Genomic DNA, 27,886 nt, shown 5'->3' with positions numbered 1-27,886 from the left:
TGGTAGCCACCAAATTAGGTGGCTGTAAAGGGATGCGGTGGCGCTGTGGGTTAAACCACAGAGCCTAGGACTTGGCGATCAGAAGGTCGGCGGTTTGAATCTCCGCAATGACGGGGGAGCTCCCGTTGCTTGGTCCCTGCTCCTGCCAACCTAGCAGTTCGAAAGCACGTCAAAGTGCAAGTAGACAAATAGGTACTGCTCTGGCGGGAAGGTAAACAGCGTTTCTGTGCACTGCTCTGGTTCGCCAGAAGCGGCTTAGTCCTGCTGGCCACATGACCCGGAAGCTGTACGCTGGCTCCCTCGGCCAATAAAGCGAGATGAGCGCCGCAACCCCAGAGTTGGTCACGATTGGACCTAATGGTCAGGGGTCCCTTTACCTTTACCTTTAATTCACCCCTTGCCGAAAATTGGGCCTAATGGTCAGGGGTCCCTTTACCTGCAAAAGACACAAAACCCAGGCTGCACTGTGGCAACGCTGCCGTCCAACACCACGCTTCCTTTCAAAGTCCATTTTATTAAATAGTTTCAAAAAACTAGGAGAAAAAACAAACTAAAAAAGAAATCGCCCACACCTTGATGCTTAAAAAAAAGAAGCCCCCCCTGCCCCGCTTTCCCTGATTCCACAAAACCGTCATTTTCAAAATTTCATTTTTTTTTTTTTTGCAGGACTGCCACCCCGTTCCAGAACGTCCCTCTGTAGGTTTTCAAAACTGCACAGCCACCAAGCAAACTCCAGGAAAGGCTGGGGGAGGGGTGAGCACGCAGGTGGATGGGAAAACATCACCTAGCGGGGGGGGGGGGGAGGGAGAGGGGTTGTCAAATGCTACAGGAAGCAGGTGATGTGCTAGCGCCACCCAGTGGCGCCAGGTGACACTGCAGGGCCAACCTAGGAGAGGAGACTTTTCGATCTGGACTTAACGTGGCCGATGAGATTGCAAAAATATTATCCCCCCCCCAACCCATGCAACTAGAGAGCCCTTACTAAGATTCCCCTCCCCACAAATTAACATGGCCTAATAAAATAAAATAAAATAAACAGGCCCTTCCTCCTAAACCCCACCCACCCTCAATGCTCCGCAAAGGACTTATCACAAGTTCCTCCCCCCCCCTTTTTTTGCAGTCTTTCTTAACCGGGAGCAGAAGATGCCGCTGGATTAGGCCACGGCTTGGTAGGAACGAACGCACCATCCCCTCTCCTGTCCCTCCCAGCTTCTCCTTTTCTTAAAAAACAAACAAACCGACGACACGCACGCACACAAAAAAACCACGCACAGCATTTTAAGCCAAATTGTAGATTTGCCAACCCTCCCTGCACACAGGCAACCCACCCCACCCCACCCCCAGTTCCAGCAGAAGCAGTGTCTCCCTTTTGAGGTAGAGTTTTTTTCTTTCTTTCTTTCTGTTTCGCGTCTCAGGGCCAGAGAGGGGTTTTGTGTTTTTTGCTTTGTTTCCGAGTCTCAGCCGGATGGCATCCTGGGTTCAAGTAAAAGTGTCAAGATAGTTTATTGCTACTATCGGGAGCAGCAGCAGCAGGAGGCAGCGGTGGAGGGAAGGGGGCAGAGAGGGCGAGCGGAGAAAAAGAGGGGGCTGACGAGAGTGGCGGGGAGGGGGAGGTGTCCCTCGTCAAGACTCCTCATTGCCGGAATCATCTTCGTCGCCGTAGCAGCTGTTGACCTCGTCGTCCATCTCGTCGTCTTCGTAATAGTCATCGTAGAAGAGGTCCGAGCCCTCGTCTGGCGCGGGAGTTTTGGTCTTGACGCAGTACTCCGCCAGCGTCGTCGGGACCTTGACTTGGTCGCGCTCCGCATCCACCTTGGTTCCGAGGACCTGTTTCCTAGTTGGGCGATAAAAGACATTCGTTTGCGACAGGGATTCGGACGGCAGAAGAGCGTTAAGGGGGGATCAGCTGCTGGGTCTGTGGGATGTATCAGACAACGTTTGTCTGATGTGGCAACGTTGTTGTGGCAACGTTTCCTGTTGCCTAGAGTGGACAGGGGACGCGGGGGGGGGGGGGGGCGCGCGCTGCGGGTTAAACCACAGAGCCTAGGACTTGCCGATCAGAAGGTCGGCCGTCCAAATCCCCGCAATGACGGGGAGAGCTCCCATTGCTCAGTCCCAGCTCCTGCCAACCTAGCAGTTCAAAAGCACATCAAAGTGCAAGTAGATAAATAGGTACTGCTCCGGCAGGAAGGGAAACGACATTTCCATGCGCTGCTCTGGTTCGCCAGAAGCGACATAGTCCTGCTGGCCACATGACCCAGAAGCTGTACACCGGCTCCCTCGGCCAGTAAAGCGAGATGAGCACCGCAACCCCAGAGTCGGCCACGACTGGACCTAACAGTCAGGGGTCCCTTTACCTTTACCTTTACCTAGAGTGGACATACAGGGGAATGTTGCTCCAAAGAGGGAGGACTTCCTGTCATACGTGCTCTGGAGCCTCTTTCCCCTGCTGGCCAGGCTGGAGCTTGCAGACCGGAATCATTCCGGGCATTTTTCAGGAGGTTACAGTGGTGCCCCGCAAGACGAACGCCTCGCAAGACGGAAAACCCGCTAGACGAAAGGGTTTTCCGTTTTGGAGGCGCTTCGCAAAACGAATTTCCCTATGGGCTTGCTTCGCAAGACGAAATGTCTTGCGAGTTCCTGCGGGTCCCCCCCCCCTTTTCCTAAGCCCTAAGCCGCTTATCAGCTGATCCGCTAAAAGCCGCTAAACTGCTAATAGCGCTAATCCGCTAAGCCGTCAATGGGCTTGCTTCGCAAGACGAAAAAACCGCTAGACGAAGAGCCTCACAGAACAGATTAATTTCGTCTTGCGAGGCACCACTGTACTGAGAAAACTGGAGCTTGCCCTCACGATGAGGGTGACCAGGATAATGAGGGGCCTAGGATGCAGGTGGGGGACCTCACCCTGGCTCTTACAATATAGGAAGAACCATCTGGATGCGGCCAATGACCCATCTAGTTCAGCATGCTCTTTTCAGAGTGGCCAACCAGATGCCTGTGGCCAGTGTGAGAAACTGAGATATGAAAGCGAGGAGCTCAATAGCACCTTAAACCTAGGTTGTGGGTGCAACAACGGTATTTCTAATAATAATAGCAATAATAATAATAATAATAATAATAATAATAATAATAATAATTTTTATTATACCCCGCCCTCCCCAGCCAAGGCCGGGCTCAGAGCGGCTTACAAGCAATAATAAAAACAAGTTGAATGATTACAACTTAAAAACAAAATTAAAATACAACATTAAAATATTGAAACATTAAAATATTAAAATGTAGCCTCATCGCAGGAGGAGAAGGAAAGGAAAAAAGAAAGAGAGGGAGGGAGGGAGGGAATCAAATTGGCTCCAAGGCAAAGGCCAGGCGGAACAACTCTGTCTTACAGGCCCTGCGGAAAGAGATCAGATCCCGCAGGGCCCTGGTCTCATGAGACAGAGCGTTCCACCAGGACGGAGCCAGAGTTGAAAAGGCCCTGGCTCCAAACAGATATAATAAATAATGAATATAAAATTTTGTCAAAAATGTATAAGATACTGTTGGAATGGTGTACGAAAGATGAAGAGGTTACATCGGTAATGATACAATGGGCCAAAGATTTTGGATATAATATTCAATTTGAAGATTGGGAAAAATTATGGAAGGAAAATTTAAAATTTACTGCATGCATGGTGTTGAAGGAAAATGTTATGAAAATGTTTTATAGATGGTACATTACACTGGTAAAACTTGCAAAAATGTATAAAACATGTAATAAGTGTTGGAAATGTAAAGAAAAAGAGGGAACGTTTTACCATATGTGGTGGGAATGTAAGAAAGTGAAGAGTTTCTGGGAAGCGATATACAATGAATTGAAAAAGATGTTAAAATATACTTTTGTTAAGAAACCAGAAGTTTTTCTTTTAGGGATCACAGGAAATAAATAAGAAGAAAAGACTGTAAATTATTCCAGTATGCAGTCACTGCAGCAAGAACTTTACTGGCCCAGAAATGGAAACAAGAGGAAATACCGACAATTCAAGAATGGAGAATGAAATTGATGGACTATGCGGAACTGGATAAATTGATTGGGAAAATAAGATATGTTCGAAACCAAAAGTTCATCAAAGATTGGGGAAAGTTTGTAGATTATCTGAAAAATGTATGTGACGTGCAAACAGTGCTAGTGGGGTTTCAAGAAGCACTGTAAAAGTTTAAGAGGTATTGTCAAAAAGAAATAGAAAAGGGAGGGAAGACAAATGGCAATACAATGAAGGGAATGCGTATTGAAGAGTAATTACGGATGATTACGGATGAACCACTTAGTGGTTTTTAATGGTAGGAGATGTTGCTGCGTTGTATTATTATACTGTATTATATCGTATTGTGTTATTTATGTACATCGTTTATTTTCTGAGAGTTAAGAATAGGACTGGGATAAATTGTGTTTGCTGTGCCCGTATTTTACACAGGTTGTATATGATGTTTGTTTGTTTGTTGGTGTGTTATGCCTAATAAAGGATTTTGAATTGATTACCAGAGAAACTAAGTCCAAAAATAGTAATTTGTTAAAATTTGGATAAAATTGTACAATTGTGTTGGAAAATTCTAAAAATTTATATGGAAAAAAAAAAAGAAAAGGCCCTGGCTCTGGTTCAAGCCAATCTAACTTCCTTAGGGCCCAGGACCTCTAGGGTGTTGCTATTTATGGACCTCGAGGCTCTCCATGGGGCAGACCGGGAGAGGCGGTCCCGTAGGTACGAGGGTCCTAGGCCGTGAAGGGCTTTAAAGGTCAAAAGCAGCACCTTAAATTTCTAGGGGCTTTCCCCACCAACCTGATGATGTCTGTGTATTCCTGATCCTTCCCTTTGCTCTCCTTCCACTTCCTGTACATCACAGAAGCGTCAACGTTGGCCGGAGAGAATGTGTTGGGTTCGTTGAGCAGCGAGATCACGCTGAGGAGAATCGTCCTGCGGGTGGGGAGGGGAAGGAAAAGCAAATGACAAGGTGAGGGCGGAAGAGGCGGCAGGAACTCACCGGTGTCGCTGCTGCTGAAGAGAGTTATAGGAAAGAAGGAGACCTTAATGGCAGATTGTGCCCATCTGATCAGCCGCTGTGAGAAGCAGGATGAGGTGGGGCTTTGGCCCCAGTCAACAGGGCCAGAAATTAGCCCAGCGCATTCTGCTACTAGTGTGGATCCAGTTGTGACGACGTGGAGATTTCTGGGGGCCAGGTTAGCACCCAGTTTAAAAATCTCTGCCTCAGACCATAGTTAATACGGCTGTAGCTTGGTTATCGTATGGGACGCGGGTGGCGCTGTGGGTTAAACCACAGAGCCTAGGACTTGCCAGTCAGAAGGTTGGCGGTTCGAATCCCCGCAACGGGGTGAGCTCCCGTTGCTCGCTCCCTGCTCCTGCCAACCTAGCAGTTTGAAAGCATGTCAAAGTGCAAGCAGATAAATAGGCGGGAAGGCAAACGGCGTTTCTGTGCGCTGCTCTGGCTTGCCAGAGGCGGCTTAGTCCTGCTGGCTACGTGACCCGGAAGCTGAACGCCGGCTCCCTCTGCCAGTAAAGCGAGATGAGCACCGCAACCCCAGAGTCGGCCACAACTGGCCCTAATAATGGTCAGGGGTCCCTTTACCTTGGTTATCAAACGGTTTAGTTGCTGAACAAATCGGCTCCCAAACGCCGCAAACCCAGAAATAAGTGTTCCAGTTTGCGAACGTTTTTCGGAAGCCGAACCTCTGAGTGTAGGAACCTCCTGAAGCCAACCAAAAGCCATGACTCCCGGAACGTATAAAGTTTGATAACCAAGGTACGGCTGTACCATTTTCCGCTTCCAGTGGGTGTGATACTCCTCCTTGCATGCTGGGACCAGAGAATTGTTGTAAGAGCAAGCTACAGTCAAGCAACGCAGTTGAGATCATAGAACTGTAGCGTTGGAAGGGAACCCAAATGTCATCTAGACGAACCCCCTGGTGAATAGACATTCTATTGTGGCGATTGTAACCTGGGTTTAAGGCGCCATTGGGCACCTAGCTTATACCTCTGTGTTTCTAACACTGAACCGGACTCAAAGGTTCCGATGGAAGCCAGAATCCTTGATTTATAAAGGTTCCAAAATATCTACCGTATTTTTCGCCCCATAGGATGCACCGGCCCATAGGATGCACCAAGACCAGGTCTGTGGATAGCGGGAAGACGCGCTGCGCCTCCCAGCTGTCCCCGGAGCTTGCGGGGCTGGCAGCAGGGAGAAGCACACATCTCCCAACCGTCAGCCTCCAAACCACATCGGGGGACAGCGGGATGGCAGCGTTCCGCCTCCCCGCTGTCCCCCGACCTTGTGGGACTGGCGCTGCGGCTCTCCTGAAGCCTGGAGAGCGAGAGGTGCGCACCGACCCCTCTCGCTCTCCAGGCTTCAGCAAACGCCTGCATTCGCCCCATAGGACGCACACACATTTCCCCTTCATTTTTGGAGGGGGGAAAGTGCGTCCTATTGGGCGAAAAATACGGTAAACAGAAGCCCAGAGTCCTTTAAATTCAGCAAATGATGGGCGTCGAGGGCACTTTCCAGCCAAGTAATGCACACGGCGGATAGTTTACTCTTTATTGTCAAAGACAAACGCAGTCGGTTCTACAGCTACGCACCCCAATATGGCGTCTGGGCATAATGCAAAATTAGAGGCAGCCAATCAAGAGCCATGATACGGTTGACGGGTAGAGGTTCAACAACTCCCAGGGCAGAGGAATATGGGCACCAGCTGCGGAAATATCCACCGGATTTCCCTGCCTCCCTGCTAGGTAAATGTAAAGGGACCCCTGACTATTAGGTCCAGTCGTGACCGACTCTGGGGCTGCGGCGCTCATCTCGCTTTATTGGCCGAGGGAGCCGGCGTACAGCTTCCAGGTCATGTGGCCAGCAGGACTAAGCCGCTTCTGGCGAACCAGAGCAGCGCACGGAAATGCCGTTTATCTTCCTGCTGGAGTGATACCTATCTATCTACTTGCACTTTGACATGCTTTCGAACTGCTAGGTGGGCAGGAGCAGGGACCGAGCAACGGGAGCTCACCCCGTCATCGCGGGGATTCGAACCGCTGACCTTCTGATCGGCAAGTCCTAGGCTCTGTGGTTTAACCCACAGCGCCACCTGCGCCCCTGCCTCCCTGCTAGGCAAGCTTAAATTCAATCAATTCAATCAGTCCACCTGCAGATGTGACTGCTTCACTTTGCCCGTGATGGGAGGGATGGGCAATCTTACGACGACAGACTAGGGACAGCGTAACTGCAGCTCAAGCCTCACCTCACGTTCTGCGTGGGATTCCATCTTTCCGAAGGCAGTTCTCCACTCTGTGGGTCATCCACTGGAGGGTGTAGAATGGAAATGCAAACGTCCCCGGTCTGAAAGATGGATATACCATTATTTTTTCCATGTACGAGACTACCCCTATGGTTTTGAACTCTGAATTAAGAAATTGATATTTTAAACATCGAAACTCTGAGCGTTTTTTTGAAGAAAGTTGGCCAAAGTTGTTTGCAGAGGTTGTCCAAAGTTAGGTATAAAGTGGTACCTCTGGTTGCCGACTTAATCCATTTCAGGGTGCCGTTCACACCCCAAAAGTCTGCAACTAGAGTGCCTCTTCCGGGCACGGGCACGAAAATCGCTTCTGCGCATGCGGCGAACCCGGAAGTAAACACTTCTGGGCTTGCCGCATTCATAACCCGAAAGTCCGTAAGAAGAGCAGAATGCAACACGAGGTATGACCATAGCTGTCAACTTACAGATTTGAAAATAAGGGACCAGCAGCCTCGAAAACAAGGGATCAGCAGCCAAAATAAGGGATTTTCCGGGCACAGGTATGTTCGACTTCTGAGCCCCTCCGAGCCAAAGGCAGAAAGCCCAGCCAGCAGCCAAACGAAGCCTCAAGCGGTGGTTCCCACAGCGCAGCAACCCGGCAAAGGGGATGCAGCAAGGAAAACCACCGTCACCTCTCCGCTGGGAAGCGCTGAGCAAAGGCAAGTCCCCAGGCAAGGCGGCCGATTTGATCGGCACAAAGCATGCAAGCTCCACCCGCCCCCAGTCATTCTAGACTCCTTATTGGGTGAGCAACACAGCCAAGCAACGCAGTTGGAGCCTCCCTCCTCCCTGGCCGGCAGAGAGGGAGGGAGGGAGAGGAGCTGCTTCCTTTGAAACCCGGGAAATTGAAGGGACATCATCAATAAGGGACAGCAGTGGGACATGGCGCTGGGATAAGGGACTTTCCCGCCAAATAAGGGACGGTTGACAGCTATGGGTATGACTGTATAAGATGACCCCCAATTTTTGACTGAAAAAAAAAGCAAGCAAGCAAGCAAGCAAACAAATAAATCTTCTTATATGTGGAAAAATAGTCTGTGTTTTTGTGTGTGTCCGTTGGGGGGAGGCAGACGGAGTCTTTTGCCCACATTCCAGGGCATCCCAGCAAGGCACCCCAGCTCAACGCCCATGTCCCAGTGTGCCACCATACCTCGTATATGTTTGGATGCCACATTTTGGTCAGGAAACGGAAGGTGGGTGGTGAATAAGGGTAGTCAATAGGGAATCGGAGACGAGCCTGCGGAGAACAGAGAACGGGAGAGGTGTCAGCGGTTGGGGAAGCAGCAATGAACAAGTAGGTTAGAATTGCAATTGGCCTGCCCTGCACCCAACTGTACCAGTTGCCAATGGGTTTCTAGGCACAATTCAAAGTGCTGGCACGCATTCTACTCATGTAAAAACACCAGGCAGGCCCCACAAATAACCCAGAGATGCATTTTAAATAAAAGGGCACATTCTACTCATGTAAAAACACCAGGCAGGCCCCACAAATAACCCAGAGATGCATTTTATATACCGTATTTTTTGTACATGAAGTTACCAATTTTTTTTGCTCTATAAGACTCACTTTTTCCCTCCTACAAAGTAAGGGGAAATGTGTGTGCGTCTTATGGAACGAATGCAGGCTGCGCAGCTATCCCAGAAGCCAGAACAGCAAGAGGGATTGCTGCTTTCACTGCGCAGCGATCCCTCTTGCTGTCCTGGCTTCTGAGATTCAGAATACGGTGGTGCCCCGCAAGACGAATGCCTCGCAAGACGGAAAACTCGCTAGACGAAAGGGTTTTCCGTTTTGGAGGTGCTTCGCAAAACGAATTTCCTATGGGCTTCCTTCGCAAGATGAAAATGTCTTGCGAGTTCCTGCGGTCCCCCCCCCCTTTTCTAAGCCGCTAAGCCGCTTATCTGCTTATCCGCTAATAGCGCTAATCCGCTAAACCGTCAATGGGCTTGCTTCGCAAGACGAAAAAACCGCTAGACGAAGAGAATCGCGGAACCGATTCTTTTCGTCTTGCGAGGCACCACTGTATTTTTTTTTCTTGTTTCCCTCCTCCAAAAACTAGGTGCGTCTTGTGGTCTGGTGCGTCTTATAGAGCAAAAAATACGGTGAAAGGACACTCTGATTAAAAGACGCTGATTCCCAGGCTGTCCGCAGGCCGGATTTAGAGGGCGAGTGGGCTGGATCCGGCCCCTGGGCATTAGTTTGCCTACCCATGCTCTACGCGCTTGCAACTGGACCTGCCCCAGTAGCAAATTGCTAATTTTTAGATGCTGCAACCAAGTGCAAACGTTTGTGGAATTTACCACACAGTCGTGCCAAAAGTTTCCAGGCACTTTCGAACGTTCCATGACATCACAGCAACTCAGCCAATGGCTGGGGAAGGCTCCTGGACATGTGGCACTTCCCAGACCCATGACCCGTCCCTTCCTCTCATAGGCAGTCCCGTTTGTGTTGTGAGCAGAGCTGAGTCACACATGGCAACCAACTTCCTCCGAAGCCGCCCTGGCATTTGGAGGTTTCTTTTTTAAAAAAATATTTATTAAAATTTTAAAGGTTACAAAAATAAAAAAATAAAAATACCACATTAAACAAAAATAAAACAACACATCACAATATGAAAAAACAGAAAAATAAAATCCATTAAACCGAAACAAAAACACAAAAAATACATCAAATCTTCTCATTACTTGTCTTTCATTAGCTTATTTCCTTGACCTGCTCACACCTCCCTTTTTTGTATTCTAGATCAAATATCCATTTCAGCAAATCCTTTCCCTCTTTTAAAATTTTAGTCCTGTAAATTATCTTAATATGATGTAACTTTACTTTTCCCCCTTTCACCAATTAACAGTCAGTTAATCCCAAATCCTTTATATCATTCCTGCTAAAATCATATAATATTATTCCAACATCCTTCTAACAGTTATTAATTTTACAATGTTTCTGTAAATAGTCTTTAAATTTCTTCCAATCTTCCTCCACCGACTCTTCTCCCTGGTCTCGGATTCTGCCAGTCATTTCTGCCAGTTCCATGTAGTCCATCACCTTCATCTGCCATTCTTCCCGGGTGGGTAGATCTTGTGTCTTCCAGTACTTTGCAATAAGTATTCTTGCTGCTGTTGTGGCATACATAAAAAAAGTTCTGTCCTTCTTTAGCAGGTTTGCCTCGGCCGGGACAGAGCATGAGACCTGCCCGGGCTCGTCGGGAGCTCTTTCCCTGCGCCAAACAAGAGCCACCTCCGGGCAACCAAGCTTTTGCTGATTTTCAGAAAGAGACAAGAGAAAGAACATGTTGGGGCTTCCCCTCTCATGCCATAAAAGCGCTGAGCTGCAGAATGTTGCCAGACACAAATAGGAGAAGACAGAGGGTCTGGCTGGGACCGGGAGGCCATAGTTCAAATGCCCACTAGGCCACAAAGCTCTTGGGCCAAGCACGGCCTCTCAGGCCAGCCAACCTCACAGGGCTGTTGTGAGGCTAAAAATCGAGGCGAGCCATGCACAGCTCCTTGGAGCAGGGGAAGGCAAACTAAGGCCCAGGGGCCGGATCGGGCCCAATCGCCTTCTAAATCCGGCCCACGGATGGACCGGGAATCTGCGTATTTTTACATGAGTAGAATGTGTCCTTTTATTTAAAAGGCACCTCTGGGTTATTTCTTCATAATAATAATAATAATAATAATAATAATAATAATAATAATAATTTATTTATACCCTGCCCATCTGGCTGGGCTTCCCAAGCCACTCTGGGCGGCTTCCAACAAAGATTAAAATACAATAGTCAAATATTCAAAGCTTCCCTAAACAGGGCTGCCTTCAGATGTCTTCTAAAAGTCTGGTAGTTGTTTTTCTCTTTTACATCTAACAGGAGGGCATTCCACAGGGCAGGTGCCACCACCGAGAAGGCCCTCCGAGAAGGCCTTAATTCGACCTCCGGAACCAATTAAGTTCTAAACCCGAGGTACCACTGTACATGAAAAAAATATGTTAAGTCCTTCCTTTGATCTGTCCTAAATTCCCCAGCGTTCAGCTTCACTGAATGTCCACACTTTCTAGTGTTATGGCGAGGGAGAACTTCTGGCTTTCCCCAATGTCATGCATCACTTTAGAAATGTCGTTCTCGCTTTTCAAAAGTCCCAAATGCTGCAACCTTTCCCATAGGGAAGGTATGTTTCGTCATCAGACCTGGAGCATTCGCTCTGGGGGAAGGGAGGCCGATAGAACTGCCGCCATCTGGAAAAACCGGTGCCTCTCCGAGAACAAAAGGTGTTATTCTGGTAACCTTCTCCTCTGTTTGATTTTTGTCTGCGTGGCTTTCCCCCGCATTGTTCTGCGCAGGGGGTCATGTGACACAGCAAGCGACCAATGGGATTCCACCTGAACTACAAAGCTGAGTATCTTTTATTTATCTCATTCCAGCAATGGTGGAACTGCCTTCAAAGTACAGATGGGTGAACCTGCCCATTTTTGTTTAAGTCAGCAATGTCTAGGCAACACGATGACCATAAGGGTAAAGGTAAAGGGGACCCTTGACCATTAGGTCCAGTTGTGGCCGACTCTGGGGCTGCGGCGCTCATCTCGCTTTATTGGCCGAGGGAGCTGGCGTACAGCTTCCAGGTCATGTGGCCAGCAGGACTAAGCCGCTTCTGGCGAACCAGAGCAGTGCATGGAAACGCGTTTACCTTCCCGCCGGAGCGGTACAGTGGTGCCCCGCAAGACGAATGCCTCGCAAGACGAAAAACCCGCGAGACGAAAGGGTTTTCCGTTTTTGAGGCGCTTCGCAAGACGAATTTCCCTATGGGCTTGCTTCGCAAGACGAAAACATCTTGCAAGTCTTGCGAGTTTTTTTTCCTTTTTCCAAGCCGCTAAGCCGCTAATAGCGCTAATAGGGATGCTTCGCAAGACGAAAAAACCGCTAGACGAAGAGACTCACGGAATGTATTATTTTCGTCTTGCGAGGCACCACTGTACCTATTTATCTACTTGCACTTTGACGTGCTTTCGAACTGCTAGGTGGGCAGGAGCAGGGACCGAGCAACGGGAGCTCACTCCGTCCATCGTGGGGATTCGAACCGCCAACCTTCTGATTGGCAAGTCCTAGGCTCTGTGGTTTAACCCACAGTGCCACCCGCGTCCCTATGTCGTAAGGTAGCTTGCCAATACCATGTAAATAACTTTGCTAGGAACTCTTAAACAATGGCATGCGAGGATTCCTGGAAAGAAGCCATGCAAAACTCCAACAGGCTTTCTTCTGAGCCGCAGGCATAGGACTGAAACTCATGTTAGTGTTGCTTGATATTATCATCTACGCGACGAAACAAGAGACGTCATCACCATACGCTGGTGTCATCCGGTGGCGAGCCCTAGGGCTTGGGTTTTAGATCTGCCAAGATCCAAGAACACCCAACCACCTGATCTCAGCCAACTCCCAATCTGACTCAGACAGGTTCGTCGGGTAAGAGGCAAAAAAGGCCAGATGGGCAGGAACCTCAAAGTTGCAAAACAGGCTCATAAATCGACCCAAAGCAGATTCCCAGGCCAAAACTGGCTCAGAGGAAGCAGCTTGTTTGTTTATTTCCTGTGGATCCCGATGACCTACTAAACGTACACCCAGGAAGAAGAAAAAACAAGCCTCTGCCCAATTTTCAGCAAGGGGTGAATTAAAGGTAAAGGTAAAGGGACCCCTGACCATTAGGTCCAGTCGTGACTGACTCTGGGGTTGCGGCGCTCATCTCGCTTTACTGGCCGAGGGAGCCGGCGTACAGCTTCTGGGTCATGTGGCCAGCAGGACTAAGCCGCTTCTGGCGAACCAGAGCAGCGCACGGAAATGCCGTTTACTTTCCCACCGGATCGGTACCTATTGATCTACTTGCACTTTGACGTGCTTTCGAACTGCTAGGTTGGCAGGAGCAGGGACAGAGCAATGGGAGCTCACCCCGTCGCGGGGATTCGAACCGCCGACCTTCTGATCGGCAAGTCCTAGGCTCTGTGAATTACTCCAGACCTCATTGCCATGCTGGTGAAAATAAAATAGGAAGATGCAAAAGAATTGCCCAAGTCAGTTACTACTTGGGTGAAGCAGGGAGATGTATTCATATTTCCATTATTACTGGGAAGAACGGTTCCACAAGTCTGTAACTTTTGAGGGAAAGAGAAGATCAGGCGATTGGGGGAAATTATTTATTTATTTATTAGCTGTGTATACACCCTTCGTCATAAGGTCTCAGGGCAGTTTGCAGAATAAAATACAGGATAAAACAACAACAACACCCCCCCCTTCCCACAGACACATTTAATAGCTGTAGAACACTGTTTCCCAAACCTGGGTCTCCAGTTGTTTTTGGACTACAACTCCCATCATCCCTAGCTAGCAAGGCCAGTGGTCAGGGATGATGGGAACTGTAGTCCACCAAAAATACAGCTGGAGACCCAAGGAAATGGGGAAATAGTATTATTTGAATACTTGGAATGAGATAAACACTAAAACCCCTGGTGTTACTGACTGACTAGAATGACAATGTCAAAGACAGAGAGAAGTCCAGCTTTTGCAGCCAATCAATGCACTTTAAAAACATAATCTAGAATATGCTAAACAATCTGTCACAGGAAAAAAAATGCCACGAACAAGAGAAAGAAGCTGAGTGTTTATTTGGCCTATACCGGGGTGCCCAAACTTTTTTCAACTTTTTTCAAAAAGGGCCAGATTTGCAGTCGGTGGAAGAAGATTGGAAGAAATTTAAAGACTACTTACATAAATACTGCAAAATTAATGAATGTTAGAATGATGTCGGAATGAAGTTAAGTGGTTTTAGCAGCAATGTTATAAAGGAGTATGTAAAAATGGATTGTTATTAGGTGAGAATGCAAAGTTATAATACATCAAGGTAAAGGATTAAGATAAAAACAAGGAGGGAAAGAATTTGCTGAATTAACTAACTGAACTGGAATACAAAAAAAGGGAGGTGTGAGGAGGTCAGGGAAACAAGCAAATGAAAGACAAGACATGAAAAGATTGATTTGTTTTTAACTGTTTTTATTTTTCTGTGCTGCGTATTTTTTCTTTTTCCCCCCTTTTTTCCTTCTTTTTCTTATTCTGTAATCTTTTTTTGAAACTTTAATAAATATCTTTAAAAAAAGAAAAAGAAAAAAACAAGAAAAAAAAACAAAAAGGGCCAGATTTGATGTTGACCTTTTTTTAGGATTGAAGTTGTTGAGCTTTTTTTTTTTCATCATCAACCTTTATTACAGTCCAGAGACCCAGCAAATCATCGTTACAAAGCAATACACAATTCAGACAGCCTACCTCCAGGTTAAACAAGCGTTTCGTTCAGAGTATAGGGATCATTGGTTCTTGCAACCACCGATAAAAACTTGGCCACTGCTAATGTTCTAGCATTTGTCTGGTCTGTCAACCCCCCCCCCCCCCACCGACTGTATTACCTGGGTTATGAAGGTGCCCTAAAGACGTTAAAGCAAAGATTATGGGATAATGCACAGTGACTTGTGATCTCCATCACACGCAGTCTTTAGTCCGCTGCCAGTAGGAGTACAATATGGGCATATCTTTAATTAACATCTTACATTAAAAACCTGACAGTACCAATTTATTTATTTATTTTTTTTTGGGGGGGGTGGAATTTTACCCAAGGAAATAAATTGCCACAGGGGCCGGACTTTGGACATGCCTGGCCTATACGTTCCTTTCTTTTATTTTATTTTCCTGCAGGTCCTTTAGGAGTTTTGCACTGAGCTACTTATGAGTAAACCTGTAAGCTACTACGTCTGCACGTGGGACAAGCAATCCTGTTTGGTAGGGGTTTTCTAGTGAGTTTTTATGTGAAAGATGTTGATGGAGAAAATCAGGGTTTTATAAATATGTGGCTTTGCGAATCGTTTTTAAAAACGACTTCTAAGCAGTGTTTATTAATTCTTGTCTTCTCTTTTTTTTTCTGTAGAAAAGGCCCCTGAGTAAGGCCTTTAGGGGATGAATCATGCTGGGACACTAACAAAAAGCAATGACTCTTCAGGAACTGTGAAACGGATCTCCTTTTTTGGCATTGCCATGGGGTACTTCCTGTTATATACCTATTATTTAGGTCACCTTGGAAGGCGAGAAAACCAGGCTTCACAGCACATCCTTGAGCACCCAAAGGACTGCTTATTATTAGAATTTGAAATACTCAGAATAGGAATTCACAGAAACATACTTGGCAGGGATCCATGCCCTAGATTGGCAGCCCCAAAGTTTGTTTACCTCTATACTGGCACACTTTATAGTTCCTACACTTAATATATTTCCCATCTGGATATTCACTTCACAGCGTGTGGCTATTTACAACACTGTTCATATTTAGACATTTCTATATTTACCTTTACTTTTTTATATTTACCTTTCCCGCCCTGACTTGACCACAGTGATCCATGCGTCAGTCACCTCCAGGCTTGACTACTATAATTCGCTCTACGCGGGGCTGCCCTTGAAGCTGTCCCAGAAACTCCAGCGGGTGCAGAATGCTGCAGCGAGGCTCCTCACGGGGTCTCTGCCATGGGAGCATATTCACCCAGTGCTTTTCCAGCTGCATTGCCTCCCAGTGGAGTACAGGGCCAGATTTAAGGTGCTGCTTTTGACTTTTAAAGCCCTTCATGGCCTAGGACCCTCGTACCTACGGGACTGCCTCTCCCGGTACAGTGGTGCCTTGCAAGACGAAATTAATCCGTTCCGCGAGTCTCTTCGTCTTGCGGTTTTTTCGTCTTGCGAAGTACGGCTATTAGCGGCTTAGCGGCTTTAAGAAAAAGGAAACAAACTCGCAAGAACTCGCAAGACGTGTTGTCTTGCGAAGCAAGCCCATAGGGAAATTCGTCTTGCGGAACGACTCAAAAAACGGAAAACTCTTTCGTCTTGCGCGTTTTTCATCTTGCGAGGTACCACTGTATGCCCCACAGAGAGCCTCAAGGTCCATAAATAGCAACACCCTAGAGGTCCCGGGTCCTAAGGAAGTTAGATTAGCCTCAACCAGAGCCAGGGCCTTCTCAGCACTGGCTCCCGCCTGGTGGAACGCTCTGTCTCTTGAGACCAGGGCCCTGCAGGATCTGATCTCTTTCCGCAGGGCCTTTAAGACAGAGTTGTTCCACCTGGCCTTTGGCTCAGAATCAGTTTGATTCCCTCCCCCTCTTTCTTTTTCCTTTCTCCTCCTATGAAGAGATCGCTCCCTAATTGTTTTAATGTTGTATTTTAATCTTTTAAATTGTATTTTAATCAACTTGTTTTTATTATTGGCTGTCAGCTGCCCTGAGCCCGGTCTTGGCTGGGGAGGGCGGGGAAAAAAGAAATTATTATTGTTGTTGTTGTTGTTGTTGTTTACCGTTCTACTTAAATATTTCAATGGGCCTTCAATACTGGTTAAGCAACTAGCTCTGCTTCCCTTAGGTTGCTGCCTCTATTGTCTGCTTTCCCCCTTTTCCATTCTGCGTATCAGGTGTGAAATCTCTTTTATGAATGGAACTGCCTAACCGTTTTTTACATACAGTTTTAAAGAAAAAAATAAAATAAAAGGTTGGTGCTTTTACTGCGAAATCGCTTCGAGGTGGTTCGTGAGAAGTTGCTCGCAAACGGAACAAAATAAATAAAATAAAACCAATTCTGCTCCTTTGTTGTTTTTAATGGCGAGGGTTAATGTTTGTTTATTTTTAATGAATATTTTCATATACTGCCTGGAAGGCTCACAGGGTGGGAAAACAGCCTAGATGTTTTAATCATGTGCATAAAATAGATCTCCTATTTATGCAATCAAATCTGTACTTACGTGCTTCCTGTTTGGATATTTACGTGCCTATTCATTTATGGGGATAACCGCCACTCCTGTTTAGCTATGTCCACACCTAGTTCAAGATATGTCACCTTGCCAACAAAGGTCCGTATAGTTCAAGCTCTGGTTTTCCCAGTAGTGATGTATGGAAGTGAGAGCTGGACCATCAAGAAGGCTGATCGCGAAAGAATGGATGCTTTTGAATTCTGGTCTGGAGGAGACTCTTGAGAGTCCCATGGACTGCAAGAAGATCAAACCTCTCCATTCGGAAGGAAATCAGCCTTGAGTGCTCCCTGGAAGGACAGATCGAGAAGCTGAGGCTCCAATATTTTGGCCACCTCAGGAGAAGAGAAGACTCCCTGGAAAAGACCCTGACGTTGGGAAAGATGGAGGGCACAAGGAGAAGGGGACGGCAGAGGACGAGATGGTGGGACAGTGTTCTCGAAGCTACCAGCATGAGTTTGACCAAACTGGGGGACGCAGTGGAAGACAGGAGGGCCTGGCGTGCTCTGGTCCAGGGGGTCACGAAGAGGCGGACACGACTAAACAACAACAATACCTAGTTCAGTGTCACAGGAAGAAGCGTGTTTCTGAATGCCACTTGCTGGGAAAGGAGATTCCGACTAAACACCAGGAAGAAATTCCTGGTGGTAAAAGCTGGAACATTAGTGGACTCTCCCTCATTGGGAGTTTTTAAAGCAGATTCCTGCACTGCAGAGGGGTCAGACTAGATGAACCGCGGGGTCCCTTCCAATTCTACAGTTCTATGAATCACAAGTGGGGAGAGTTAATGTTGCACTCAGGTCCTGCTGGGGGGCATCTGGGTGGTGAATATGAGGACAGGAAGCTGGACTAAAAAGGACCAATTGTCTGATCCTGGAAGCCTCTTCTTATAAACTTCATTTTTACTTCTACGCACCTACAGGGCCATTCAGGATGTGTTGATTCAGAGCTAAGTCTACTGTATTCACCAGGGCAGCCTTCCAGGAAAGCAGGCAGAGGACTGCAACCTTAGCACTTAAGATGTTTTAAAATTACCGTATTTTTCTCTCTATAAGACGCACCTAGTTTTTGGAGGAGGAAAACAAGAAAAAAAATATTCTGAATCTCAGAAGCCAGGACAGCAAGAGGGATCGCTGCGCAGTGAAAGCAGCAATCCCTCTTGCTGTTCTGGCTTCCGGGATAGTTGCACAGCCGGCATTCACTCCATAAGACGCGCGCACATTTCCCCTTGCTTTTTAGGAGGGGAAAAGGGAGTCTTATAGAGCAAAAAATACGGTAATCTCTGTCAACACTGGGCACTGCTGTGGAACACTGGGTTTTCTCAAGTTCAAGATTTTGTTACTAACTCATAAGGCCTTATGGGACATGGGTGGCGCTGTGGGTTAAACCACAGAGCATAGGGCTTGCCGATCCGAAGGTCAGTGGTTCGAATCCCCGCGACGGGGTGAGCTCCTGTTGCTCTGTCCCTGCTCCCGCCAACCTAGCAGTTCGAAAGCACATCAAAGTGCAAGTAGATAAATAGGTACCACTCCGGCGGGAAGGTAAACGGCGTTTCCATGTGCTGCTCTGGTTCGCCAGAAGCGGCTTAGTCCTGCTGGCCACATGACCCGGAAGCTGTACGCCGGCTCCCTCGGCCAATAAAGCGAGATGAGCGCCACAACCCCAGAGTCGTCTGCGACTGGATAAAATGGTCAGGGGCAGGCCCTGCGCAGCTGACGACCAGGTTACTTGAGAAACCACACTATTATGTGAAAACGGCAGCCCTACCGAGAAGAGCCCATTATCTGAGCTCTATCTCGCAAGAAGTGGCGCACGCTCTGGTTATCTCCCGCTCAGACTACTGCAATGCGCTCTACGTGGGGCTACCTTTGAAGGTGACCCGGAAACTGCAACTAATCCAGAATGTGGCTGCTGGATTGGTGACTGCGAGCGACCGCTGGGACCATATAACACCAGCCCTAAAAGACATTGGTTGGTTTCCAGTCTGTTTCTGAGTGCAATTCAAAGTGCTGGTGCAAACCTTTAATGTCCTAAACGGCCTCGATCCTGTAGTCTCCATCCCCACAATAAAATATTTGCAGGGGACGGGCCCCCACAAAATTGATGGGCATTCCCATTCAAATGGTTTGTGTGCGCACTGTGTCATGTGATTGATTATGCAGGGCGGAGCTTACCTGGGCCCCTGCAATTTTTTATTCAAGTTAGCACCCCCAACCCCCATTGTTCTGCTTGGACACAGGGTTTGAAATTAGCAGGCCACCAGGCGTATTTTGCACCTAAAGACCCTCCGTTTGCGAGCACCTCCAAAAGTCTGGGTGCCATTTTTTGTGCCTGGCTGACGCTCAAAGATTACTGAAATGTGCTTTGAAGCCTTGACGTATATGTTAAGAAGCTAGAATTTTGCTGGCCAAAAATTGGAAATTACAAGAAGTACCAACAGTGGAAGAATGGCAGATGAAGATAATGGACTTTTGGGAGCTAGCCGACCTGACCAGAAGAGTCCGCGACCAGGAGAAGGAGGAGTATCAAGAGGAATGGAAGAAATTTAAAGACTATGGAATTAAATATGTTAAGATAACTTAAATAGAAATACTTTGGAGTAACAGATTGGCCTAGGAATTAAATATGTGAAATCGTATAATACCATGGATAGAAGTCAAAATGAAAAGAAAGAAGTTGATTGAACAAGTAAATTTTATATGAAAATAGTGCTGGAAAACTGCTACAATGAGTTATATGGAAACTCAGCCAGGGGGATTTGTGGAAGTCACCCAACAATGATAACAAAAATGGGATTATAATAGTTAAGATAATTTTTTTTTAAAATATTGTAATGTTTTTTCTTTTTTCTTTGTCTGTTGTTACATTTGTTATAATATTGGAAAATCAATAAAAAAAAAAATTTTTTGGGGGGGGGAGTGTTGCTGACCTTCCCACCCCTTCCTCTAAATGGTGACTAGATATTTTGTTTTGGCGTCCAAAATCCAGGTCCTAGGAGCCATTTGGCTCCTAGTTTTTCTATACCAGTTTCTAAGACTGCTTAGACATTGAGTTCCATCCCCCATGGTCTTCTGGCAGTTCCCAAATTGTGAGGTTGCAGGGAACCAGGTGGAGGGCCTTCTTGGTGGTGGCACCAGCAGATAAGCAGATAAGCAACTACACAACATTTAGAAGACATCTGAAAGCAGCCCTGGATAGGGAAGTTTTTAATGTTTGATGTTTTATTATGTTTTTATATTGTGTTGAAGCTGCCCAGGGTGGCTGGGGCCACCCAGGCAGATGAGTCAAGGCGGGTGGGTAAATAATTATTACTACCTGCACTTTCTGGAAACAATTAAAACACCTTTTTGTTTTGGCAGACTTTTCCAGCTGGGTGAAAAGGCCTCTGACTTAGGTGCCCTTTTGTGTAGTTTTCAAACCTGTGGCTACTGGCTGTTGTTGTTTTTTGTTTACTGTTTTTAAAGCTATTTTTAGTCGTCTTTATGGCATGCCTGCGAATCGCCTCGATGCGCATGTAAAAGGGAATTTATAAACAACAGCAATAAAATACACTTGCAGTGCAATCTCATGCATATTGACTCGGAAATAAGACTTATAAAGCATTTCCTTTTAGTGTACAAACATTAGAATTATTTGCATATATTTATAAGGTTGTAGCCGAGGGCGTGGGAATCATATGCAGAGTCGACCCGGTAAAATGATGCTAACCCTGAATTAAGTTCATCATGACTTAACCTGATTTCAGTGAGTATCCACCAAGGCGGCTTCAGCCAGATACAGGCTCACTGAAATTGAGCTAAATTAGCCGTGCTCGTTAATTTCAATAGCTTTGACCAATGTTGGATACAACCCCCAGTTAGTATTACATGGAGAGTCACACTCTTGAGTCAGTTCATCACAGCTAACTCGAGACCATTCATTCCAGCAGGTCTACTCTTGAGAATGACCTGGCCATATTAAGTTTAATGGTTCTACTCAACAGTATGACTATACCCTTAAAATTGCCGTCCTATTAAGTCCTACCCCAAGCAGACCCAATTAACTTCGGCCAATTATTTTCAAATGGTCTCCTCCAAGTGTAGTCTAGTTGGACAAAACCCTAAGTTTAGAATTTATTCAGAGCTTCACTTGTAAATTTTAATAAGGAAAGGTTACAACACCTGATTTATTTACTTTTCAAGTTTAGGAAGAAGGTGAGCAAGAGGAGAGATGACTCAAAATTGTAAAAAAATTTGCATGGCATTGAGGAAGTAGAGAGATATTTTTTTTCCTCCTCCTAATGCTAGAACTCCAATGAAACTGAAGAGTTGGAAGATTCAGGAGAGACAAGAAGTAATAATAATAATAATAATAATAATAATAATAATAATAATTGTGTACCCCGCCCAACTGGTGTGGTTTCCCCAGCCACTCTGGGCGGCTTCCAACAAAGATTAAAAATACATTAAAATGTCACACATTGAAAACTTCCCCGAACAGGGCAGCAGATATAGTTGCCCACATTTTGGCTCAAAAGGATAGTATAAAATTATTAGCAGCAGCAATGAAAAGCTCATCAGTCCTGAATACAGTCATGTTCAGATCTTATCTGCAATATTCAGATCTTAAAAAATCTGTACACTTACATCAAGCCAAACCTTTAATATGAAAATGTAATCTCAGGAGGGTATAAATTTTATCTTTCTTCACTTTTAAAAAGTCCATCCTAGGTTTTTGGCAGTAGGCAAGGAGGGGAAAAAACATTTTAGTACTCCTCCTTACTTACAAAGGTAAAGGGACCCCTGACCATTAGGTCCAGTCGTGGCCGACTCTGGGGTTGCGGCGCTCATCTCGCTTTACTGGCCGAGGGAGCCGGCGTACAGCTTCCGGGTCATGTGGCCAGCAGGACTAAGCCGCTTCTGGCGAACCAGAGCAGCGCACGGAAACGCCGTTTACCTTCCCGCCGGAGCGGTACCTATTGATCTACTTGCACTGGTGTGCTTTTGAACTGCTAGGTTGGCAGGAGCTGGGACCGAGCAACGGGAGCTCACCCTGTCGCGGGGATTCAAACCACCGACCTTCTGATCGGCAAGCCCTAGGCTCTGTGGTTTAACCCACAGCGCCACCCCACTTATAAGTAGGACTTATTCACCCACCAGATAGTAAACCCACGGAACGCGCTCCTGCGGAAGACAGCGGTGGTCGCAGACTTGGAGGGTTTTAAAAGACAACTGGACAAATTCATAGAGGAATTACAATGCCTCATGGCTATGCTCTACTTCTGCAGTTGAGGCAGTATGGTTCTGAAGACCGTGTGTTGGGAACTGCAAGTGTTGCTGTTGTGTTTGTGGTCTTCCCAAAATGGGCACCTGGTTGCTCATTGTAAAAACAGGATGCTTAAATTAGATGGGACATTAGCTCTGCTAAGTCACGCCATTCTTCTGTTGCTCATAATTCTGATTTCCATGGCACTCCGCTCTGAACATGACTAATACTGGACACTACTCTTAGGTTAGAGATAATTTTAAGGCCACTGCTTTCAAAAGGCTTAGTATAATGTAGGTTGGATCCCGCCTTAAGCTATTTACTGCCTTCTTTTTAAACGGAGGAGGGGAGAGAAAGGAAAAGAAGTTTATTCTCTTGTTACAAGGATGGAAATGATTCCCTCTTGCCCCTGTTTCAAGGCAAAGGGTTGTATCTGTCCAGGTCCTACTTCAGAGTAGAGCCAAATCAGTCACGGGAATGGGGGTGGATCCTGAAAACACAGCGTAAAGAGGGGTGTCATGTGTCCAGAAACTTGCAACGTCCATTAATCACAATGTCTTACTCCAAAGGAAGCCCACTGAAGTCAATGGACCCAAGTCACCCTTGTTCTTTAATTTCAACGGGTCTACTCTGGAGCAGAACTAACACTGGGTACGACTTCTCCGTCACAGCAGACTAGCTGAAGTCCATTGGCCCCAAGCCAACCACGTCCTTTTACCTTCAATGGGTCTCCTTTGGTGTAGGATGAACACTGGCTAAAACCCGCCCCACTTTAGGGCAGACCCAGTTGGGGACACTGGCCTCAAGTTAGCCACAGCCGCAAAGGGAACATTAAGGCAAAACTTAATACTCCAGAGTAGCCCACCAAGCCATGCCCATTCATTACTCTAGAGTAGGGTTACAAATCATCCTGCTCCAGAGTGGAACCACTGAAATTAAGGGACACATGCCAGCCATATCCTTTGACTTTCGGTGGGTCTCCTCTAGAGTAAAACTTGCCCTGCTTTAGAGCAGAAACTCTTGGAAGCCAATGGACCCAAATCAGCCATGTCCTTCTACTTTAATGTGGGTTTTCTCTAGAGCAGGATTAACACTCACCCGGCTTTAGAGTAGACCCACTTCGAAACCAAAGGACCCAAACCAGCCACTTCCTTCTACTTTCAGTGGGTCTCCTCTGGAGTAAAACTCAGAATAGACCCTCTTGGAGGCCAAAGGACCCGACCCAGCCACTTCCTTCTACTTGCAGTGAGTCTCCTCTGGATCAGGACTAATACTCGCCCTGCTTTAGAGTAGACCCAAATCAGCCACTTCCTTTTCCCTTCAGTGGGTCTCCTCTGGAGTAAAATTCACCCTGCTTCAGAATAGACCCTCTTGGAGGCCAAAGGACCCAAATCAGCCACTTCCTTCTACATTCAGTGGGTCTCCTCTGGAGTAAAACTTACCCTGCCTCAAAGCAGACCCTCTTGGAGGCCAAAGGACCCAACCCAGCCACTTCCTTCTACTTTCAGTGGGTCTCCTCTGGAGTAAAACTCACCCTGCTTCAGAATAGACCCTCTTGGAGGCCAAAGGACCCAACCCAGCCACTTCCTTCTACATTCAGTGGGTCTCCTCTGGAGTAAAACTCGCCCTGCCTCAAAGTAGACCCTCTTGGGAGGCCAAAGGACCCAACCCAGCCACTTCCTTCTACTTTCAGTGGGTCTCCTCTGGAGTAAAACTCTCCCTGCTTCAGAATAGACCCTCTTGGAGGCCAAAGGACCCAACCCAGCCACTTCCTTCTACTTTCAGTGGGTTTCCTCTGGAGTAAAACTCACCCTGCTTCAGAATAGACCCTCTTGGAGGCCAAAGGACCCAACCCAGCCACTTCCTTCTACTTTCAGTGGGTCTCCTCTGGAGTAAAACTCAGAATAGACCCTCTTGGAGGCCAAAGGACCCAACCCAGCCACTTCCTTCTACTTTCAGTGGGTCTTCTCTGGAGTAAAACTCGCCCTGCTTCAGAATAGACCCTCTTGGAGGCCAAAGGACCCAAACCAGCCACATCCTTCTACATTCAGTGGGTCTCCTCTGGAGTAAAACTTACCCTGCCTCAAAGCAGACCCTCTTGGAGGCCAAAGGACCCAACCCAGCCACTTCCTTCTACTTTCAGTGGGTCTCCTCTGGAGTAAAACTCACCCTGCTTCAGAATAGACCTTCTTGGAGGCCAAAGGACCCAAATCAGCCACATCCTTCTACTTTCAGTGAGACTCCTCTGGAGTAAAACTCTCCCTGCCTCAAAGCAGACCTTCTTGGAGGCCAAAGGACCCAAACCAGCCACTTCCCCCTACTTTCAGTGAGACTCCTCTGGAGTAAAACTTACCCTGCCTCAAAGCAGACCCTCTTGGAGGCCAAAGGACCCAAATCAGCCACTTCCTTCTACATTCAGTGGGTCTCCTCTGGAGTAAAACTCACCCTGCTTCAGAATAGACCTTCTTGGAGGCCAAAGGACCCAACCCAGCCACTTCCTTCTACTTTCAGTGGGTCTCCTCTGGAGTAAAACTCTCCCTGCTTCAGAATAGACCTTCTTGGAGGCCGAAGGACCCGACCCAGCCACTTCCTTCCACTTTAAAGCGGGTCTCCTCTGGAGTAGGGCCCACCCCCCGTGTGTGTTTCCGACCCCCGACCCCCAGCCGCCCCCCCGCGCCGTCTCACCTTGAAGTAGCCCCCCTCGTAGTGGGTGTTGGGGGGCCCGAAGATGGCCACCTCCCAGTTGTAGAGGTCCCCCTCGTCCACCAGGCTGACGCGGAAACCCTCCACGGGCTCCTCCTGGAGGCCCTTCAGCTCCAGCAGCAGCGCCTTCTGCGAGCTGGGCACGGACGGCCGCGCCATGGTCGGAGGGAAGGGCTAGGCCTCGGGTGAAGCCGGGGGCTCGCGTGAGCGGCGAGGCCGGGGGAGAGGAGGAGCGTGGCGGGGAGGGGAGGGGGGAAAGGGCGGCGGGCGGAGGGGAGGCGCGCGGAGGGAGAAGGCCGCTGCGGACCCGAAAGAGCGCCGCGGACGGGGCTCGAGCCGCTGGAACGGCGGCGGCGACGACAACAACAGAGAGCGCGCGCGCGGGGCCGCTTGGGAGGCGTAGTTCCACCCCTGGCGGCGGCGGCGGCGACACGCCCTCGTCTCCGCCCATCACGCGCGGCTACCAATGAGTGGCGTCTCTGGAGGGGGGAAGAGGGCGGGACCGGAGGGTGAGGACTGCATTTCCCAGGAGGCTTTGCGAGGAGCGCCTTCCGCATGTATTGAACACACAAACAAATAAGAGAGAAATTCACAAGACACTTCCCTACTTATCTATCTCTGTGTTTAATTACCTACATATTTTCAATGGCTGTTTTAAATCTGCTTCGTTTTTTACGGGCGGTTTCAATGCTTTTTGTAAACTGCTCGAGGTTTTGTTTTTTTTTGCCTTTTTGGAATCAAGCAGTATATAAATTGCATGAAATGGAATTATTATTATTATTATTTTATCATCATCATTATTTCTTTTTCTAATCCGCCTCTTCATCAGACTAGGCTTCAAAGGCAGCTTACAAAAATTATGAAAGTCCAGATAAACTACAGTCTTTTTTGCAATCAAGCAGTATATAAATAGCATGAAATGAATTATTATTATTATTATTTCGTCTAATCCGCCTCTTCCCCAGACTGGGGCTCAAAGGCGGCTTACAAAAATAATAAAGTCCAGCTAACTACAGAAAGCTTTTATATATATAAAGGTAAAGGTACCCCTGCCCGTTTGGGCCAGTTTTGCCAGACTCTAGGGTTGTGCGCTCATCTCACTCTAAAGGCCGGGAGCCAGCGCTGTCCGCAGACACTTCCGGGTCATGTGGCCAGTGTAACAAGCTGCATCTGGCGAGCCAGCGCAACACACGGAACGCCATTTACCTTCCCTATTTATCTACTTGCACCCGGAGGTGCTTTCAAACTGCTAGGTTGGCCGGCGCTGGGACCGAACAACGGGAGCGCACCCTGCCGCGGGGATTCGAACCGCCAACTATGCGATCGGCAAGACCTAGGCGCTGAGGCTTTACCCACAGCACCACCGCATCCACTTTATATATGTATATATAAAAGATACAACTACAGAAAGCTTGTGTGTGTGTGTGTGTGTGTGTGTGTGCGCGCGCGCGCTTTTTAGTATTATCTTTTTATTCTCATTTTAACGATTTCCATGGTGTTTTAATACTGTTATTATATATTCAACAATTTTAATTACTATGTAATTAAACAGTAACACTATTAAAACACCACAGAAATGTGTTAAAATGAAGAAAATAAAAAGAACACAGCCTTGGGGCTCACTACAGTGAATGCACAGCTTCTAGGAGTTTATGGGTTGTGCAGCTGAGCACAAGGTTGTGGGGAATGAGCAACAGGTAATTTCTCCAAAGATTTCAGTGATCTTACCAGGATAAAAGGCATCTGGCTGACCTTAAAGGTATTTTTTGTCTATAACAGAGCTTTCCAAACCGTTTGTCGCGACATGTTAGTGTGTCTGCTGCAGTGTGTAGTAGACGTGTCACACGAACGCTCCTCCCAGGGCTGGGAGGATATCCCAGCTATGCAAAAGTCAAGAGGTTTCTGCAGAGGCACAAAGACACTCCCCCATCAGGCAAGCAAGTGACATTCTCTCGGTTCAAAGATACATCCGAGTCAGGCGAAAAGTGTGTGGAGATGCAGCCTGAAAACCATAGCTGTCAACTTACAGATATGAAAATAAGGGACCAGCAGCCTCCAAAATAAGGGATCAGCAGCCAAAATAAGGGATTTTAGTCAACCAGCAGCCAAATGAAGCCTCAAGTGGTGGTTCCCACAGCGCAGCAACCCGGCAAAGGGGATGCAGCAAGGGAAAACACCGTCCCCTCTCCGCTGGGAAGTGCTGAGCAAAGGCGAGTCCCCAGGCAATGCGGCCGATTTGATCGGCACAAGGCATGCAAGCTCCACACCCCAGTCGTCCTTAAGACTCCTTATTGGGTGAGCAACGCAGCCAGGCAACACAGTTGGAGCCTCCCTCCTCCCTGGCCGGCAGGGAGGGAGGGAGGGAGAGGAGCTACTTCCTTTGAAACCCGGGAAATTTAAGGGACATCATCCATAAGGGACAGCAGGGAAAAGGGAGTTTCCCGCCAAATAAGGGACGGTTGACAGCTATGCATCCGAGTAAGGCAAAGTGTGTGTGGAAATGTAGCCTGGAAATAGGCCTGAGCACCAGGCAGGTGCCGAAAAGAGTACAGTGAAGGTACTTGCTTGACATCAATAGGCAGGGAGTTCCAAAGTGCATTTGTAAAAAAAGCAGCATGACCTACACTTTGAAATTCCCTGCCTGTTGATCTCAGGCACCATCACTGCATTATTTTCGGTGTGGGTTAAAAACACTTTTGTTAAGACAATCCCGTCCATATTTCTAGAATGCTGAAGTGTGTTCTAACCTGCTTTTAGTTTATTCCCAATTTTTTGAATGTTTTAAATTGCGGTTTTCTAAGCTGT

At 47.4% G+C, this 27,886-nt stretch overlaps 2 protein-coding genes across 2 annotated transcripts in view; both read right to left on the bottom strand.

Annotated features, from left to right (window-relative positions):
• The window catches only part of MADCAM1 (mucosal vascular addressin cell adhesion molecule 1), a 179,274-nt gene that overhangs the window by 128,236 nt on the left and 23,152 nt on the right, over positions 1–27,886 (bottom strand). The gene's annotated exons all lie outside the window — the stretch shown is intronic.
• CDC34 (cell division cycle 34, ubiquitin conjugating enzyme) lies at positions 495–25,345 on the bottom strand. Its single transcript, XM_079960972.1, has 5 exons — positions 25,064–25,345; positions 8,484–8,570; positions 7,280–7,377; positions 4,815–4,949; positions 495–1,834 (listed from the first exon to the last, which is right to left on the bottom strand). Exons 1-5 carry the CDS (start codon positions 25,238–25,240, stop codon positions 1,624–1,626), a joined length of 708 nt encoding a protein of 235 aa, XP_079817098.1. The 5' UTR covers positions 25,241–25,345; the 3' UTR covers positions 495–1,623.

This window comes from Podarcis cretensis, assembly GCF_951804945.1.
Source record: "Podarcis cretensis genome assembly, chromosome: 18".
NCBI lineage: Eukaryota > Metazoa > Chordata > Lepidosauria > Squamata > Lacertidae > Podarcis > Podarcis cretensis.
This window is presented reverse-complemented; position numbering and strand designations above follow the sequence as displayed.

Excerpts from the sequence above, each read along its gene's own strand:
- CDC34 (XM_079960972.1), bottom strand. The coding sequence starts at position 25,240 with ATGGCGCGGCCGTCCGTGCCCAGCTCGCAGAAGGCGCTGCTGCTGGAG. Across the intron at positions 8,571-25,063 it reads ACGAGGGGGGCTACTTCAAG|GCTCGTCTCCGATTCCCTAT; the intron begins GTGAGACGGCGC and ends TGTTCTCCGCAG. Across the intron at positions 1,835-4,814 it reads GAATACACAGACATCATCAG|GAAACAGGTCCTCGGAACCA; the intron begins GTTGGTGGGGAA and ends TCGCCCAACTAG.